The 19,912-nt window shown below is 33.9% G+C and overlaps 1 protein-coding gene across 2 annotated transcripts in view; it reads left to right on the plus strand.

Annotated features, from left to right (window-relative positions):
• Nucleotides 1-19,912, plus strand: part of ASCC3 (activating signal cointegrator 1 complex subunit 3) — a 253,509-nt gene that overhangs the window by 123,649 nt on the left and 109,948 nt on the right. For both annotated transcript variants that reach the window (XM_079780725.1, XM_079780724.1), the window contains exons 15-20: nt 8,972-9,163; nt 9,476-9,700; nt 13,459-13,578; nt 16,120-16,284; nt 16,820-16,906; nt 17,755-17,931. In XM_079780725.1, the coding sequence (XP_079636851.1) occupies nt 8,972-9,163; nt 9,476-9,700; nt 13,459-13,578; nt 16,120-16,284; nt 16,820-16,906; nt 17,755-17,931 (966 nt within the window). The remainder of the gene's footprint in view (nt 1-8,971; nt 9,164-9,475; nt 9,701-13,458; nt 13,579-16,119; nt 16,285-16,819; nt 16,907-17,754; nt 17,932-19,912) is intronic.

Raw genomic sequence — 19,912 nt, forward strand, 5'->3', positions numbered from 1 at the left:
TCTCATGATCAGCACCACTGTTTTTTCTTTTAAGATTCTTGTCCCCATTTTACAGATAAGGAAACTGAAACTGGGAGAGGGAATAATTTTCCTGGACTCCCATGTAGTGAGCAGTGTAGCCATGATTTAAGTGAATCTGACTCCAGAGTCTACCTTTTTCATCACATGTGCCTTATTTGGTCAAACACAGACAGGTAAAATCCAGTCTGGGTTTTTCCAAAGCCTTGAGGGCTTTGAGTATTTTTTTTTTTTTTATAAACTGGAAGAACATTTCTTTAGTCCAACCATCTTCCCCATTTCTCCTAAAGAGAGATTCAAAAAAGTTGATCCCTCCACAAAGATATTATTTTTTTTAAAAAAAAGATAAGGTAATTTTTCTGAATGTTTTATCAAAGCTTCAGAATTTCAGATTATTCTTCTAGTTCTGGTTGTATATGTCTTCCTATTTCTTGAAGTGCCCTTTGAACTTGAATGGTATTAACATTCTAGTAATTCTAAGGAAGCTATTACCATGAGGGTAGGACATATTTCTTCCCACTTTTTTAAAATTGGGAAATTAAATACTCAAAACATTAAAATAAAATTAGAAGGCAAATTTGATGTCATACATAGAAATTTAGCCTCATCGGTCCTGTTAATGGAAATATAACTAAATCCCTACCACATCACAGTGATACTTTCCCCCTAAGTGTTTAATATAACCACTTCAATTACAGATTTACCAAATATTGTTTTTCAAAGCATTTCTTCACAGTTTTATTCAACACACTATAACTTTATTTGTATAAATAAGAAATGAAAACTACATTATGGAAATGGAAATGTTCCTTTCCTTCTCTCTCTCTCTCTTTCTCCCCCCCCTCCACCTTCTCTCTCTTTCACCGTGTGTGTGTGTGTGTGTGTGTGTGTGTGTGTGTGTGTGTGTGTGTGTGTAAGGGCTATTTTGTGCTTGAATCACAGCTCAAGTGAGTCTTTTCTTCCCAATAAATTAAAATTATAATTCAGGACTCCTCATATCAATCCCATATTTAATATCACCACCAGCTGAAAAACCTACCATATTTTCAAATTGTCCACTAAAAAAAGAAAATAGGGAAAGAAAAATGAAATACCTAAAAGTAGCTTAACCTATAGAGATGAAATGTCTCAAGAATTCCAAATGAGTCCCTAAGCAAGAGTGCACATTAAAAGAAAGCTCTGGTGTGACTTTACCCTTAGAAGCCCTGTGGCCTTAGACACCTAAACATGTCTTGGATAGCTACACTAATAAAAGAGAAATATGCAAATTGACCATACCTCCGTGACACCCAACAGCCAATCAGGGGTGAGTATGCAAATTAACCCAACAAATATGGTGGGTTAATTTGCATACGCAGGTGTGGAGTGAAGACTGAAGGCTCCGGCCCAAGCAAAGACTGAAAACTGAAGACTACTGAAGACTGAAGGGGCTTGGCTTCTCCACTGCAGCCAAAGCGAAGGCCTGGGTCCCGAATGCTGGAGGAAAACTGATGACTGCAGCCAGGGGAAGGAAGGCCTATTGCACGAATCTTCATGCAACGGGCCTCTAGTTATAAATAATGCTGCTATGAACATGGGGGTGCAGATACCTTTCTGATTTAGTGTTTACCATTTCCTTTAGATATATTTCCAGAAGTGAAATTTTGGGGTCATATGTTTGTTCTATTTTTAAATTTTTATGACCTTCCAGACTTTTTTATAGTTACTGCTGCTATTTACAATCCTGTCAGTAGTGCCCTTTGGTTCCCTTTTCTTGATATCCACACCAGCAATTATTTCTTGTCTTTTTTATGATAGCCATTCTAACAGGCAGGCGGGGATAACTAATTGTACTTTTAATTTGCATTTTCCTAATGACTAGTGATGTTGAGTGTCTTTTCCTGTAGCTGCTGGCCATTCATATATCTTCTTTTATTCAGATCCTTTGCCTTTTTTAAAAAATTGGATTATTGCTGCTATTATTATTATTATTATTATTTTGCTATTTGAGTTGTATGAGTTTTTTATATATTTTGGATATTAACCCCTTATCAGATGTTTTTCAAATTTTTTCCCATTGTGTAGCTTGTGGCTTCACTTTGTTGATGGTTTCTTTTGCTTTGCAGAAACGTTTTAGTTTGAGGTAGTTCCACTTGTTTATTTTTTATTTCATTGCTTGTATTTTAGGTATGTTCTCCCAAATTATTACCAATATCATGTCATGAGACTCTTTTTAAAAGGGGCATAGAAAATAGCATTAGCATTTTATTCTTATTTCTTTTGCTATTAGGTTTAAGTATATTTTGGCAGCTATTTTTGTTCCTGTGCTTCAAGATATATTTTAGAGACATAGAGTAAAATTTTTACAGCAAATTTATGCATCTTTTTAAAGAACCATACTGGTTTGGAAAAATATATTAATTGGAATATTGTTGCTCTCACATTTGAAAATACTTTAAATACTCTAAAGATATATAGATTAAATAAGTAAGGTTATTAAACGTTAGTGGTACAGAGATTTATACTGATAAACTTTTAAGCTCAAAATCACATTTCACAAGGTGATTATTTTTTAAATTCTATTTCAGCATTTATTTAAGGCCCTCCAAATGGATATAAATAATACCATTTTAGATAAGACCTCTTTGCTAATTGGGTGCTCTCACTAGAATGCTAACTTGTTTCTAAATTGGCTTATAGAAATATCAGGGAAGCCCATGTGAGAACCAAGACCATCTTTGAAAGGATGACATAACGTGGAACAGAGAATATGGTACTTCCTTTCTCCCAAGTTAAAGTGAATAATTGGCATGGCCAAAATGACATGGAAATTGGTTATGGCAATTAGGCTAGTCATTGTGAATTGATTGTATACACATGTGCCTCACACTGTTTATAGTGGTGGTCACCCTGTGAATATTTACTGAGTGTACTAGTAAGCTATGTACCAGTCACTCTAGTAGATCAATAGGTCTCAAGATAAGGAAACTCTGCTGTCAACCTGATTAAATTGGATTGAGGGAGACATGTGTTGTGTCAGTCGGGATTCAGTCAAGATAACAAACCACTCTAGATACAGTTTAAGTAGAAAATAATTCTGTAAAAGAAATTAGGTACTTCCTAGTATGTTGGTAAGATGGGAGGAGTAGAAGTCAGTCCCTGAAACTGTTGCATTAAGAGCCAGCCACCATGATGGTGATCGGGCATGAGAAGCTACAGTGGCCACAGATGCCTTTGAACATTTGTGAACACACTGGAAAAGCAAATCTTGAGTGGATAGTGCTTCCATTATTACTTTCAGCCCTCATTTCTCCAAGATCTTGCCTGCCAGCAAAAGACAACAATAGGAAGATGGTTTCCTGTTTACTTCCATGTGAGAACCAAGACCAATTCTTGTGTGAGGTCACCTAATTAAAGAATGGACTTTTGCATCTAGTACTCTGACTATAAGAGATCTGGGAAACAGGTTTTACCTTCTGGCTCATGCAATACAGGAAGGCCGAGTAGGAGAGTTGTGTACTGATTAATATTCTTTGTTTTAATTGGGAATGGAAATATATTTAAGAGAAAAAGTAGCTGCCTCTTTATCCTTTGGAGCTTATGTTCTGGCACAACAGAGAGGTTTATCAGTTAATTAAATAATTTATTTTAATTGAATTTTTAATAAATAATAAAGAGAGACAAAGTGCTAAGAGAAAGTAAAATTGGGGAATCTGGTCTAAACTGGTGTTAGAGGAGGCTTAGCTAACAAAGTGACATTTAAGCTGAGATTTGAAGGTTAGATAAGGCAAAAATGAAAAATGTTCTAGGAAAAGTTTCACACAAAAGAAAAACAATAGCACATTGAAGGAGGTAGAATTCATATCCTTGAGTAGAAAAATAGTACAGAAGGTAAGAAATTGAGTCAAGAGCAAAAAAACAACAACAACAAGTATTTAAGGAGACAATAGTATAATAGATCATTGGTTCCCATCATTTGTTTCCATGCTAGATATCAAAATCAGACTCTCTGAAACTAAGGGACTACAATTTTTAACATGATCCTCAGAAATGATTACAGCCCATTTTAGTTAATCTAGTGAACAGATGACGAATGGGTGCTTTGCTGAGAATAGGGAAAGACAGGTTTAGCATTGCAGCTATGGCTGTCTTGGCATAGACACCAGAGGTCCAATTTTAGGTTTCTCCATGAATAAGGTCTAAAGTGGAATAAAGCTTTAAAACAGAGAAGAGAAGGGGTGGGGAAAGGTGGCATATTATATTCCTTAGATCTCTAAACTCCTATGTCAGAGAAGAAGCCAGTTATTGGTTTGTGCTCCTAACATGTAGCAGGTCCACCATCTTACACTGATTAACTTTATAGCCATTGAGTGATAAAAATAGCACTTACCAAAGATGAGGACTTTATAATACTTTTCTAACATTGAGAAAGCATGCTGACTGATAATTGTGGGAAAGAATGGTATCATTTGGGAGAAAATATTTGCCTCCTCCTAGTTAAATTTCAGTGATTATAATGGCAGATATTTTTTCCTAATGGATTTGAAATGACCCACATTGAAGCATACCTTATCAAGATAAATTACCTCATAAGGCTTACAAAAGTCACTATAAATTATTTATGCAATTCCGTCATGCTCTTTCATTCATCTGTATCTCAGCTGAAGGTCTTGTGTTGCTTCAAGTGTGGGAAAAAACAAATTTATTCCCCTATAATATCCTCAGTTGCTTGCTCAGTCTTTTTTATCAAGTTTTTTAATCATGTATTTGTGTTAATTTGGAAGTTAATTTTTGAAAGTAGTTACGTTTTAACCGTATTCACTTTTAAAAGTACTCACATTGATTTTCCATTTCCTGGGTAGGAAGATGATATGTAAAGTCATGGAAGAAAGCCCTGCATACTTTCACTGGGAGAAACGAATGTGGTACCATCTGTGTACTAATGGATTATCTTAGCAGTCGCCCATTCCATTCTAGTTTGACTGCCTATGAAGCCTTACATGTGAAGTTCACTTGTGAAAGTGGAAATATAAAGCCCAAGGAAAGCAAGCTTAGACAATTCCTAAACTACACATACCTGACTCCCTTCACTTTTCACACCGGTGTTCTTTTGTGCTGAATTTCTGTGTGTAGAAACACTTATCCAGTGAGTATAATATTGGATCTTGAATGGCCTCCTTAGAGAACCCCATGCTCTGTTCAGTGAATGTGAATAAGATGAATTGTATCTCTGCAGCTGTTCAGAGGATAGCAAAGCCTGGATTCCAGGTAAACCAGGTAGAAAACAGTGATTATTCAGATACTTCAGAAAGCAGCTTGTATCTTGTAATAAATTTAGCTTCATAAGTCATGGTCTTAACCATCTCTTCTCCATTCATTTCTCCAAATAAAACTCCTGTTAAAAAGTTTCTTAAGCATATATTTCTTTCAAGGGAAGATTTTGTACAACTGCCTTTGTATGTGTTTGCCTGTGAGTTTTAGTGTAAACAAATTGAATAGTGTTAGACACACTTTTATGTTTCTTGCTCTTTTCACTTAATAATATGTCAAGGCGATCTTTCCAAATCAATACAGAAAGATTTGATCCTAAAAACACCTTTTTTTAACAACTACATAGTATGCTACAATGTGGACATTATCATAATTCATTTACCCAGTCCCATCTTGATGGATGCATTTGTTGTTTCCAGTTATTTTTTTTACTAGGGGCCCAGTGCACGAATCTGTGCACCTTGAAAGGAACTGTGGGCCGCGAGGCTGCGATGGGCACAAGGGTAGGTCTCAGCCCATCATTCGCACCCTTGCCCGGCCCCTCCCGCCGCGGCCTCCAGTCCCCTGTCTGCTGGCAGCCCCACTCGCACTGCCGCTGCTCCCACGCGTTGACGGTGCCAGACCCGCTCATACCCGCTGACGGCGTGGAGCTATTGGAGCCAGCACCAGCAGCAGGTGTGAGTGGGGCTGGTGCCATCAGTGGGTGCAAGCAGCGGCTGCTGCCTTGATCACCGCTCAGGAGCAGGGGGAGGTGGAGAAGCCCTCAGGGGCAATCAGGGCCAGCAGCCACCAGTTGCACCCGCTGATGGTGCTGAGCAATCGGGTGCAAGCGGCAGTTCTGGCGTTGGTAGTGGGTACAAGTCGCTGTTGCTGGCCCCAATCACCCCTCAAGAGCAGGGGGAGGTGGAGAAGCCCTTAGGGGCGATTGGGGCTGGCAGTGGGTATGAGTGGCGGCTCCAGCACTGGTAGTGGGTGTGAGTGGGGCCAGTGCCAGCAGCAGGTAAGAGCACTGGGCGGGACTGCGGCACGCGGGAGCAAAGTATTTTCAGTAACCACCTCGCCCCAATAACAGCGACCGGCACTCTGTCTTGGTCTGGCGCCCCTGTTCACCTGCTCCACCATCCCACCACGGCCGACGCCCACCATGTTCCGCGCTCTGCCGCCTGCTGCCAACGCCCGCCATGTTCTGTGCGTGCCCCCTGGTGATCAGCGCATGTCATAGCGAACGGTTGTTCGGTTGTTCTGCTGTTCGGTCTATTTGCATATTAGGGTTTTATATATAGATAGATTGTTACAAATGCTGTAGTAAACGTTCTTGCTCATACTCTTGATAGTTCCAAGTATGTCCATTGGGAAAATGTCTAGCAGTGGAATTTATCCATCATGGTACATGCATTTAAAATTTTAGTAAATGGAAATAAATAAATGAATAAATAAAATTTTTGTGATCTCAAACTGCCCACTAGGGAGATTGTTCCAGTTTACACTTCCTCAAACCGTAACTTTAAGGAAGTTACGTTGCCCACATAACTTTGCCAGCACTGGGCAGTGTCAAAGTTTTTAAATTTATGACAGATTAATAGGCAAAAAAGTGGTACTTCATTATTATTTTAAATGGTATTTCTTTATGTGAAACTGAGTGCTTTATATATTTGCCATTTGAATTTTTTCCCCCTATAAATTGCATGTTCCTATCCTTGGCCCATTAAATTGCATGCACTGACATATGTGTTACAGACATTTGTTTTTTCTCATTAAACTTTGTTTTTGATTTATTTACATATATTTTTACCATGCTGAATTTTTTTCAACCTAGTTGTAGTCTTTGGGCTTCGTCTTGCTTATAAAGGCCAGCATACTTCATCCAGGATTTCCTCCAGTCCTTTTCAAATTTAACTTTTATTAAATTTTTAATTTGTCCAAAACTTATTCCATATGGTAATGGACCTCTCATACTTTCTGAATACTCTATTTATTTTAAAATTTGATATAACATACAAAATTCTTGTATTTGCCTGAGTCAGTTTCTGGATTTTTTCTTCTAGTTCACTAGTGTTACTGTTTCTTCTCTGGTATCAAACTGTTTTGCTTATTCTGTTTTTACAATACGTTTAATACGTGGTTGGGATAAGCATCCTGATCATTCCTCACTTTTGGATTTTTCCTGCCATATCAGTGCATCAAGGCCAGGACACACTTAATAGTCCTAACAGGTTCCTTCCCTTCATGTCCTGTTCACCATCCTTTCCTTTGTGCTTACTTTATAACCTTGTTTATGTGATATTTCTGTTTCCCCTGCCTCCACCTTCTCACTTGATTGTTTAGTAGCCCCATAGCTGCTCATTCAGCCTCTGTTCTTAACACAACCATGAAGTTACCTCTCTAAACATTCAATCAAATACTGCCCTTGAAACTTGAAGAAGACAGTCTTCTTGTGTACTACATGTGTATTTTGTTTGGGATTCGGTCTCAAAATGTATAAGTTGTCATTTACTTGGCTGGCCACTAGATGGTGGGATTTGTTAATGTATTACCATCCATTGTATATCTGAAGCAGATTTCATGTAGTGCTATTTCCTTAGATTATATTCTTAGTTTAATTGTTATTAATGTAGAAATTTAAAATTTTAAGTGCCCTTAGAGATAATCACTGTGACAAAGTCTGCACTAGGTCCTCAGACCCCTAAAATCCCACTCCCTGCCCATGGAGTGTCCCTTATATAAAACTATGGAAAATTGTTTCAAAGGAAGCTATTGAAATGCTTGTAATAAAAATTTCAGAGCAGTAGCACATAAACGCAGGTTGTGATGTCCAAACAGAAGCTTTGGCTGTGTAAACACTTGTGTTAATCTAAAGTCTTCAATTTTGCAGGAAAATTTTCTCCCAGTTGTGTGGTGAGTCGTCAGTGGATTTTGTGAAATCTGCTTTAGCACTTATACAGGCTGTGAATAAGTGGACCAAATCCCATATCTGAGCTCAGACCAGGTCAAAGAACAGACACCAGAAGGGAAGTTAGTATATTCAGGGCAGATATAAAGTTGAGCTAAGACAGGTGGCAGTGCCCTTGGTCAAAGATCACCAAGAGCACACCTGTAGGTGAACACAGCAGGCCTGTTGGGTCATCGCTATGGGAAAGAGTTCGTGCCAGGTGGAACCGTGTGGCATCCCAGTGGCAGGGGAAGGGCTTCCAATGCAGTGGGTGTGGAATAGCAGGTGTCGCCCTGAGGTGCATGTGGATTTGTCAGAAAGGGGACAGAGAGAAAAGTCGACCCTTGTGGCTGGCCAAGGAAGTGAGGCTAGTGCATGGGAATGATTTCTGTAGGGCCCTGTGTTGTTAGGACTCTGGCTTTTACTCTGAATGAGGTAGAAGCCACTGAGATTTCTGCTTATTTTAATGGAGTTCTTTTGGAAGGATAGGAAACTGGCAATACTGATTGATTGCAATAATAGAACACCTGCGTGAAAAGACACTTGCTTTTAACTTCTTTCCTTTTGGATTTTGTGTCATGTTCAGGTTGCCTAGTTTTTAAAACAGATATAATTTTTAATAATTTTGTCTAAAGCATTATACACTAATATTTAGTAAGACTTTAAGATGCTTAAAATTTTTATTTTCTTCAATAAACTCATTCAACAGAAAAGCCAAATAACAATCCCTTTTAAATGTTAAACACTTTTATATTTTGTTTATTTCTACTTTAGGTGCAAAAATCAAGAAATAGGCAACTACGAGAATTATTCCCAGATGGTTTTAGTATTCATCATGCAGGAATGCTTCGGCAGGACAGAAATTTGGTTGAAAACTTGTTTTCTAATGGGCACATCAAAGTCCTAGTTTGTACAGCCACATTAGCCTGGGGTGTCAATCTTCCTGCCCATGCTGTTATTATTAAGGTAAGAGCTTACCTTCCTTTGCACATGGATTTGTGGTGTCTTAAAACAAACCTGGGGATTAATTTGTTTAGAAAAAATATTGTGATTTGGCTGCTTCACTGACTTTGAATGTTATTTATATTAGGTCAGAATTATTTTCTCCAAAAGAATCTAGTTTATATTGTGAAATTTTAACTCTATCACAGATGATGAAAGGATTACTTAGAGTACACTTTTGAGATCTTGCCTTATTTGCCTAATTTCAGTATTCAGCTCATCAGGATTATATTTGTGTGTGTTTATGTAAATTTTTATTAACTTTTCGTCATCTAGGGAACACAGATCTATGCTGCAAAAAGAGGCTCCTTTGTTGACCTTGGAATATTAGATGTCATGCAGATATTTGGTCGAGCTGGAAGACCACAATTTGACAAATTTGGGGAAGGAATCATCATAACAACACATGATAAACTCAGCCATTATCTCACTTTGCTCACTCAACAAAACCCAATTGAGAGTCAGTTTCTGGAAAGCCTTGCAGATAACCTAAATGCAGAGGTAAGATCTAATGAGTAAAAGGTTGGCAAAGAATCATTAGCTGCAAGAATGACTAAGTAAAACAAATTTTGTGTTGGTTGCTCTTTTGAAATATTTAGGACGATAGCTTATGACATTATATAGTCATAAGACACAACAAATTGAATAGCAATATTATTGATTAGTTCAGAGCAGTACAAAGTGCAAACAATAACTGATAGGAACTCATAGCTAAAAAACGATATACTTTTAAATTACAAGGTTTTGTTATAGGGTAGAAATCTGCCTTATATTCATAAAGTATTTGTTAGGTATCTCATTTTCAGAAATGTCAACTGTAACCATTAATACCACTTAATGCCATAAATGGCATTCAAATAATGAAACATACTGGTGTACCTCTAAAGTTTTAGCTAATATAGTGAAGTATAGCCATTTCTTTCTATGTATATTTTATTTTGGTCTACTTAAATAGCTCCCAATTAAAGTAAAAATTACCTCTTAGGAAAATTCCTTAAATTATATATATTTTTTGAGTGTGGAATTAAATTTGGTAATCTGTGGAAATTGAGGTAATGGATTTTTAAGCCTGTAGAGTCCTGAAATCTTTGCAAGACTATCCAGTGGCAGTGATTAACATGAAGGTCATGTTAGATTAGAAATGTTGTTTCTACTAATATCTTTGATAACATAAATATCAATTCTAACCATTTGTTTAGGAGAACTGGAGAAAGTATTATATTAATTTTAATGAAAACATTTTATGAGGCATCTTCGCTGATTGATGCCTAATGGAGCTGACTCTATTTCACTATATACTAATAGCATTTTTTTTATATGTTTCACGTTAGGTGTTTCTCTTTAAAAGAATTTTTGAATACATATGTGCTAGGCACTATAGTGGTGGATTCATATACGTCATCTTAGTTACATGTGTCTCATCTACAAAATTAGGGAACTTTTGAAACCATGGACCATATTTGTTTCCATATTCATTGTGCTTTGTGTAGTTCAGTTTTGTACTGACTTACTATTTGATTATTGAGGTGAATGGATACATTTCAAAAAATACTGTGGAAAATACTTATTTTATAAAAGGTTCCTTCCTATACTCAAGTAGCCACTAGGTGACAGTAAATATTTACAGATAAATTTTAATTTTTGTCACTAGGTGGCACTCTAGGATTAATCTCTAAATATGCTGTGCCATTGTAAGTTTCAATTCAATTTCCTGGGTAGTTTATTTCTTTTTGGTGAACATTTAGAAGACTTGCACTACTTGAACCAATCTTTGATACCTACTTCCTCCTTTCTTTTAATCTTATTATTAGTGATAATATGTAATTATTAATGTTAATTTATTGATTCTGATTTTGAAAAATAGCAAGATTATTTTTTATAAAATTTCTACTGAGTTTCATATTATTTAAAAATATATATAGGTCATAAGGGAATTAACAGTTTTGGCTGTCAAATAATAGAATCGCAAGTGAGGGATGCTATTAAACTTGTTTCTTTTACCTAAACAGACTAGAAAAATGTTTAGCTGTCTTACTTGTTAAGTATTTAGGAAGTATTGTACAACTCCCTCATTGGCTAAATTGTAGTTTTTCTTACTCTTCGTTTTGTGAAAAACCTTACAGTTCACATTTTAGGAAATGTATGTCTTTACCTCTTTGTGAGTGATTTATTTAGTCATTTGTAAATATGTTAGTGAAATTTATTTTTTCCAGCTTTATAGAGATGTAATTGATATATGACATTGTGTAAGTTGATACATATACGTATATATTTTTGAAATGTTTGCCGCAATAGTTAGGAAACACATCCTTTACCTCACATAATGGCCATTTTGTTGTTATGATGAGAACACAATTTTCAGGTTCACAATATAGTATTAACCATAGTCATCCTGCTGTACATTAAATCCCTAGAACTTATTATTTTGATAACCGAAAGTTTGTACACTTTGACCATCTCTCCATCTCCTCCTTCCCCCAGCCCCTGGCAACCATTCTCCATTTCTATGAGTGCTATGTTTTTAGATTCTGCATGTAAGTGAGATCATATAGTATTTATCTTTCTCTGTCTGACTTATTTTAAGTTAGTATAAATTTAAAAGTCAATAGTCAGAATCTGCCTTATCAGTTTTTTTGGTCATATATCTACTTAATGGCATAGTATGATATTACATCATAATGATACTTATATATTGCTATAGCTCCTCTTCAACTAACCAAAGATAGCTAAGCATTCACATATTTATTTCACAAAATTAGTTACAAAGAATTTAAAATTATAATATGAAAATGAAACAAAGGTTTTTATTTTCTTTAATATTCAGTACTAAAATGAGGGATTTAGGAATTGTCTAAATTTTCTAAATTTAATAATTTAGGCATGGAGCATCTCTTCTCCTTTGGTTAATGTATGAAAGGTGAAACTTTTTTTTTTCAGCTACATGTTCAGGAAAAATTATACATTATGAAGGTGCACAACTTGGATTTATTTTTAAATGAAACTGAACACTTTAATTAAAAGCAAAATGACTACCTATAGGCACAGTAACTAAAGAGATATATTTTTCAGAAAACTTTTCATTGTCATTCTGTTAAGAACTATTTTCTAATAATTCCATTTTATTTATTATATAGATGTTATATATTGTTGTGATTTTAAATTAACTTTTGGTTTTATGAAATTAATATAGTTACATTAAAATATCATTTGTGGAATATAATAAACAACATAAATTGTTAAACAAAAATAGATCCAGAAACACAGAAGCATCGAACAGACTGTCAAACCTCACAGGGAAAGCAGGGGAGGAGGAAAGGGGTTAAGAGATCAACCAAAGGACTTGTATGCATGCATATAAGCATAACCAGTGGACACAGACACTAGTTGGGGTGAGGGTATGTGCTGGGGGTGGGAGTGGCCAGGGAAGAGGGTCAATGGGGGAAAAAGGAGACATATGTAGTACTTTAAACAATAAATAATTTAAATTTAAAAAATGCTATGTTAAAATTACATTGTCTTTCACAATATAATCTAAAGAATTATCTAGTGGTTATTATAATTCAAATGTATAAATATATACTGTTTTCATAAGTTATTTTAAATTTACCAGTAAAAAATTAAAAACATTCCCCATTCTTGTATGATTGTTAAAGTGTATATATTATTATGTATAAATCCCAATAAAATCTGCTTTGTTATTGTAGAAAGGATTGCATTTTCCATTTTATTTATATTGCTTATTTCTGCTAGCCATCCTGCAAATGGGTATCCTTAGAGGTAAAAGCTACTGTCATGCTCTCTGTTGTTTTGGTAATGACAATACACAAAGGCACAATAAAGAGGGATAGAATTAACCTGTTGTTTTCATTGTGGTGCACCTACATTTAAAATTTCAGTAGTGTGACCACATAATATGAAACCAAAAGGAAAAGGAAGCAAGAAGAAAAATGAATACCAAAATGTTTTTAATGCTGTACAGAATGAAACTTCATTTATGGAAAAATAATTAAATGCCATAAAATTGAGTAAGTTCAGTTCTGGAAAATAGCATTTCTAATGTACTGTTCCCAATTAAATGGGGCAGGGATGATTTTTAATTAATTGGAGAAGTGTCATGTCCAATAATCATGCTATACCGTTTAATTACAGCATAATGATGTGTTTTAAAAACTCAACTTTTGACAAAGTGCTCTTTGATGTAATGTTTATATTTATCTTTAATGGATTAGTTTAATTTTTGTTATATTTTTGACTTGCAGATTGCTCTGGGAACAGTTACTAATGTGGAAGAAGCAGTGAAGTGGATAAGTTACACTTATCTTTATGTACGGATGAGAGCAAACCCATTAGTATATGGCATCAGTCACAAGGCTTATCAGGTAGAAAACTCATTTGTAAAAAAAAAGAAATCAAACCTTTTTTTAATTTTTTATTTCTGTAATCCTTTCATGGTATGAGGATAAATATTTGCTACTCCTGCTTCATCTGAAAAGAGTTAGGTAGCTGGAAGAAAAACAAAGAGCTTTAATCATTTTCAGAAAATACTGAGGAAAATTAAATTTTCTCCTGCAATTATTTCACTTTACTTATAGTATCTCTTTTCCCACTAACACGAATAAGTTCATCTTTATATTATTATCAATTTATCATTCAGATGTATTTCCATTTAATACTAATATTTTGCTGTGATTTTTTAAAACTAAGATAAATTTAGTTTTTGGAATAGTCCAGACGTGAGGAAACTCATGGACCACTTTTAATAATATCTTGCTATATGCAATCTGTTCTCTTATCCAGTTCCTCTAAGCCCTTGTTCCCAAATTAAAAGGTAGCATTGATGAGATATTATCTTAGTAGTTGGGAGGCTGGGATCAGTTCTGTGCATATAGACTGCGAATGAGATGCATGTTGTAGCAGCTATTCCTGTGAGCTCTACAGTTGTGTGGTCCACATGGATTACAGATTCTGTGAGACCTTGTCTTTTCTTTAGAACTCTGCTTTATACACTGTAAATGCTTCCTAATTACAGATAGCATCCAGTTGTTCTCTAATGAAAACATTATTTCACCATCATCATATGGTTATTCACTAGTGTTAAGTCAAAATTATCAAAGCAACTGAATTTAACTTGGAATGATAGTTTTACTGCATTAACTAATAACTTGGTTTTTATTTATATTCTGTTGTGTTATCAAAGCAGTTACCAATCTTGTTGTTTTGTGTGGGTGTGCTTTTAAAATTTTTTCCTTTTCCTATACAGTAGATTTGATCATGGGAAAATCAAACTTAAGACTTAGGAGGGAAAATACAAGAAAAATAGCAGCAACAACTAGTTCTGAAGCTGCTGATTTGAAATCATTAAGTTTTTATACATAGGTTTATCGTAATTGAAATTTAACTACCTTTCTTCTCAGTTAAAGTATGTGCTATACTTCAAATGGATGTCTTCTTTTATAGCCAAATCGATCTGTTCTAAAATATAGGTGCATTATAACCTGTAAACCTTAAAATTTTAAAGAATATGACTAGCTATTCTCATTACAAATATGGGCTTTGTGAAAATAGTCAATGGCACTGTGAAAATATACTGAAGGGGTAAAAGAAAACAAAACACAACATGTAGTTTCATGGGCTAAGCTATATTTTAATTCTTGGCATAAGATAAAAACATCAATTGATTTTTAAGTACTAAGTTAATATCAGAAGTCATTTTGTATAATTTTCCATTATAAGGAAAGTGATTTTTTTTTTCCTCCTCAGATACATGGTTTTACTACCCTCACAGTTCAGAGAATCTTACCTTTCTATTTTTTTTTAACTTACGTGTTTCCGTTTTATTACTCAATATGACTTTGTAACCGCAATACCCATGTGAACTAATACAGACCATGCAGTTTAACATATTTTCAATGGTTTAGTAATATATGATTGATAAAATGTTTTCAGAAGATGAACCTGACACATACAGTGCATCACTTGTAGCAAATATTTAAGACTTTGTATTTGCTAATATGATTATTCCTGACTCTATCTTACTTCCCTACAGTTCATTTTCTTTGCCTTGTTTTTCTGATTTTTAAATTTATTTTAGCTGTGTACTCTCCCCTCATCCCTTTTAAGGTCATATTCTACTTTATTGCTCATGACCAGAGAATGATCGGTGGGACCTGGCTTGTATGCATGTGTGTATGTACATACATATATTCACACACATCATATAGTAACAAGAATATTTGTTAATAAATGTTCTTTCTGCTGAGAAAATGTCTGATGTAATAGTTTAAAAACTATTCAAAATTTATGGTTATTTTACTCTTTGCTTCTATTATTATTATTACAGAAAAATGGCCTTTCCTATCAGCAGTTATAAAAACTGCTAGAACACTAAAACCATACTTTTGAAAATATAACTGTATTTATTTTTGCATACTTTTACTTTGACAGAGGACATTATCCTCACTATCATTTCTCCAAATATTGATAAAGTAAGAACATGGTTTGATATTTTAAAATCCCTGATCATTTAAGTGTGGGAGAGAGAAGACAATATTTTTCTCATAGTTGATTTTTAATCTTTATAGTCTTAAAGATTATAACACCAATTAAGAATTTTAGATTTTATACTATTACTACCTGAAGATAATATGCAGATTGATAATTTTAATGAATTTTATAGCTTCATGCCATTCAAAGCAAATAAATTTTGGGTTATTTGGTTTATTTAATGGAATAAAATCTTTTCTAGTTAGGTCCTAAATTTATAAATATGTAATTCTTTAAAATTTGTAATAAAAAAGTTTATTCTAATTAAAGCATCAACAAAATTTAATTTTTATAAATAGGTATATGTAATTTTCTAAAGAAAAATGACTGTCTAAAGAAATATTATTAAAGTATTTATATATATTTTTTCCCTTTAGATTGACCCAACATTAGCAAAACATCGAGAACAGTTGGTCATTGAAGTTGGACGAAAATTAGACAAAGCTAGGATGATTCGTTTTGAGGAGCGAACTGGATATTTTTCCTCAACTGATTTGGGTAGAACCGCCAGCCACTTCTATATTAAATACAACACCATTGAGGTATTAAACTGAGTTGAACAAATACAATATGTTTGCTATTGGATGCAAATATTTTTAGATGTCAACATATAGGATTAATGCAAAATAGCCAGACCTGTTAATAGAACAAAATGCTTTTAGCATATGAATTCAATAACATAGACTCAGTAAATACAAGAAAAAATCAGATTTTAAATATCAGGGCCTCCTTGCCATCCTGGTCAATGAGTGGGTCCCAAGCAGTAGACTTGGAGAGTGGTAGATTTCCATATGCCCATGCTGAAAATGAGCCAATACCATAATGTTATGATAAACATTTTTTTAGCTATCTAATGTAGGTTTCGTTAACTGATTTTATTGCTCTTTAGCTGATTATATTTTAACAATATTTTTAAATCTTTGGTAGCTACGCAATGATTTGGAATAGCATGCCACAGACATTGTAACTCTGCATTGCCTAGGGCTCAAATGAATGAGTGATTTATTGTCATGTTTTTAATTTAAAATATTTTACTGGACCTTCTATTTTAATCAAATATAACACTTACTTTGGTAGACCTTCAATGAACTTTTTGATGCTCATAAAACGGAAGGTGATATCCTTGCTATAGTCTCTAAAGCTGAAGAATTTGATCAAATTAAGGTAAGATTACTTGAAGCTTGACTCAGATGCATACAACATATATGTATTCATTCATTTATAAAACCTCATAAGTAATTGTTATTCCTGATACACCAGAAGCTGTATGACACTTCACATTTGGAGTACCAACAATGTTCTTCCATTTATCAGCAATTCCAGTATACTAGATTATGATATTATGTCATTTCTCACATCATTCTTTATTCTCTACTACAAATCAAATATAATTTAAGTAGGTTTTGCAGTAATGAAACTGGTGGAGAATATAGTATGTAAATTTTGGTTTCTTTGCAATGTAAGGTTCACTTAAATAAAATGTAAAGGATATGCATGATTCAAACTTAGATCTGAATATTTCTGTACCCGTATTATAATTTAATCTTATTAACAGTGAAAACTTTTATATTTTGAGTCATAGTACTTCACAGCTTTAAGCTATGAATGTGTTATATCATATAAAAATATATGACCATAATGAATGCCTTTGGAGATAATTCAAGTTTGCCCTAATCCATTTGGGCAGAGGTTTTACTCTGGTCAAATAAAAAATGAAATCTCATCAGTTGAAAGATGGTGAGGTCAGGAGATCTAATTTTTGTGGCATATCAAATTTTTATATGTCAATGGCAACTTTAATATTGGTGATGAATAATAAAATGTAATTGTATCAGTCTCAAGATAATTTCTTATTGTATATTATTAGCTACCTGTGGGGGGAAAAATTAGTTATTTTAGCATATAGAGGAAATGTTGAGTTATAGCAAATGAAAACTTTTAAAAAACCTGCAATATAGTTCAATTTCAGTAAATCAGCCCAAATAATACTGTAAAAACATTGATTCTTCCAGGTCAGAGAAGAGGAAATAGAGGAGTTAGATGCCTTATTAAACAATTTCTGTGAACTCTCAGCTCCTGGAGGTGTAGAGAACAATTATGGGAAAATAAATATCCTACTTCAAACTTATATCAGCCGAGGTGAGATGGACAGTTTCTCCCTTATATCAGATTCTGCATATGTTGCACAGGTAAGAGTATTACTCTCTTCCCATTTTTTCTCCTTGTTTACTTTTAAAGATTCAAAGAATTACTCAGACTATACTTATGATATGCTACCAAATTACTATTTTATCTTAGAACTGGTTCTGTTTAATTTGTACATCTTTTATGCCATCTATTTATTAGATCAGGAATGGGGGTGGAATTTGGTGTTAGTTTGGCTCTTTAATATTGCTATTGTTTTTATTTTAGAGTTTAAAAATATCTCATTTTGCTTTAGATGATAAAGTTCATCTCCTTTAATTACAAAGAATATAGTTACAAAGGGCAATAATAGAATAATATTTCAGTCAAAAAGAAAAGATTGTGGAACCATTTTAGCTTTTCCCAAATGTTAGAATTATAAACAAAATGCTTTGCCATTAAATAAGGCTTTATATATATGCCTCACACCATATATTTAGTAAGATAAGTCTCTGATAAAAATTTTTTTCTTCCCATCAATACTTAAAAATTGATGGCTGAAAGAAAATTATTCCTTAAATTACAGCTTATTAAATCAGTAAGTTAAAAAATAACCGTAGTATAACATATTGTAATATTTATGTTTTTATATTTAAGCCCCCATGTGAAATAAAGTAAGTTATTTGTTGCATTATTTACCTTTCAAAATGAAAGGTTTTTCTTTACAGATATAAGTTTAAAAAAAAACCAACTTTCTACTTTAAAAGAATACCATTTTTTTTCCCACCTGGCTGGTGTGGCTCATTGGTTGAGTATCAGCCCATGAACCAAGAGGTCATGGGTTCCGTTCCTGGTTGGGGCTGTGAGCAGACTCAATTCCCAATAGAAGGCATGCAGGAGTAGCTGATTGATGATTCTCTCATCATTGATGTTTCTATCTCTTTCTCCCTCTCCCTTCCTCTCTGAAATCAATTAATATATATATATATATATATATATATATATATATATATATATTTAAAAGAATACCATTTTAAAAAAATTTTAATTGAATAATGCCTCTTCTGAGTTAAGGAGAAATAATAGCTTAATCTTATTTTAAATATAGAAACTATTCTATATATCTTATGTTTGAAATTTTGTTCAAAGTCTCAATATAGAAAAAGTATTTTTTTTAAATATATTTTATTGATTTTTTACAGAGAGGAAGAGAGAGGGATAGAGTTAGAAACATCGATGAGAGAGAAACATCGATCAGCTGCCTCCTGCACACCCCCCACTGGGGATGTGCCCGCAACCAAGGTACAATTCCCTTGACCGGAATCGAACCTGGGACCCTTGAGTCCGCAGGCCGACGCTCTATCCACTGAGCCAAACCGGTTTCGGCAGAAAAAGTATTTTTATATTAAATTATTATAAACAACCATGAAACTCAGCAGTGCTTTGCTATAACTATAAAATGAAATATTTACAAACATGAACCAAGATATATTGGCAAACAATTTGAATGAATGCAGTAACTTAATCAATGTAACTAAGACAACAGCTAATGATTTCATACTACATAAAGTAAATGTGAATGTTGTGGAAGCTTCTTTTCTTTTTTTTTTCCTTCTTGGGTAAGATGCTTCTGCCATGGAAAAATTATACATATTCTCTAAACCCTATAAGTTCTATAGACACCATTGTTTCTAACTTCTTTTTTTATTTATCTATTTTTCTGAAAAATAACATTGTATTTTTATTTTATATTTCCTAATTATTTTATATTAAAATAGTTAGTGACTTAACTAAAATATAAAGCTTTACTAGGTTCTAGATGAATAATTTGGCCACATTTCTGCTTGATTCAAGTTTATGAAGATAATATTAGAGACTGATATACAAATTGCTTTATAATATTTACTGTTTCATCATGATTGGTGCACAGAAAGTCAATATCAGAACATTACGGATATATCTCAAAGCACCCCTACTTTTCTTAAATAGCTATTATGGGTCTGTCATCCTTGAATTCATTAGGTAAATTACTGTTCAGTTTATTTA

This window comes from Cnephaeus nilssonii (genome assembly GCF_951640355.1).
Source record: "Cnephaeus nilssonii genome assembly, chromosome: 9".
NCBI lineage: Eukaryota > Metazoa > Chordata > Mammalia > Chiroptera > Vespertilionidae > Cnephaeus > Cnephaeus nilssonii.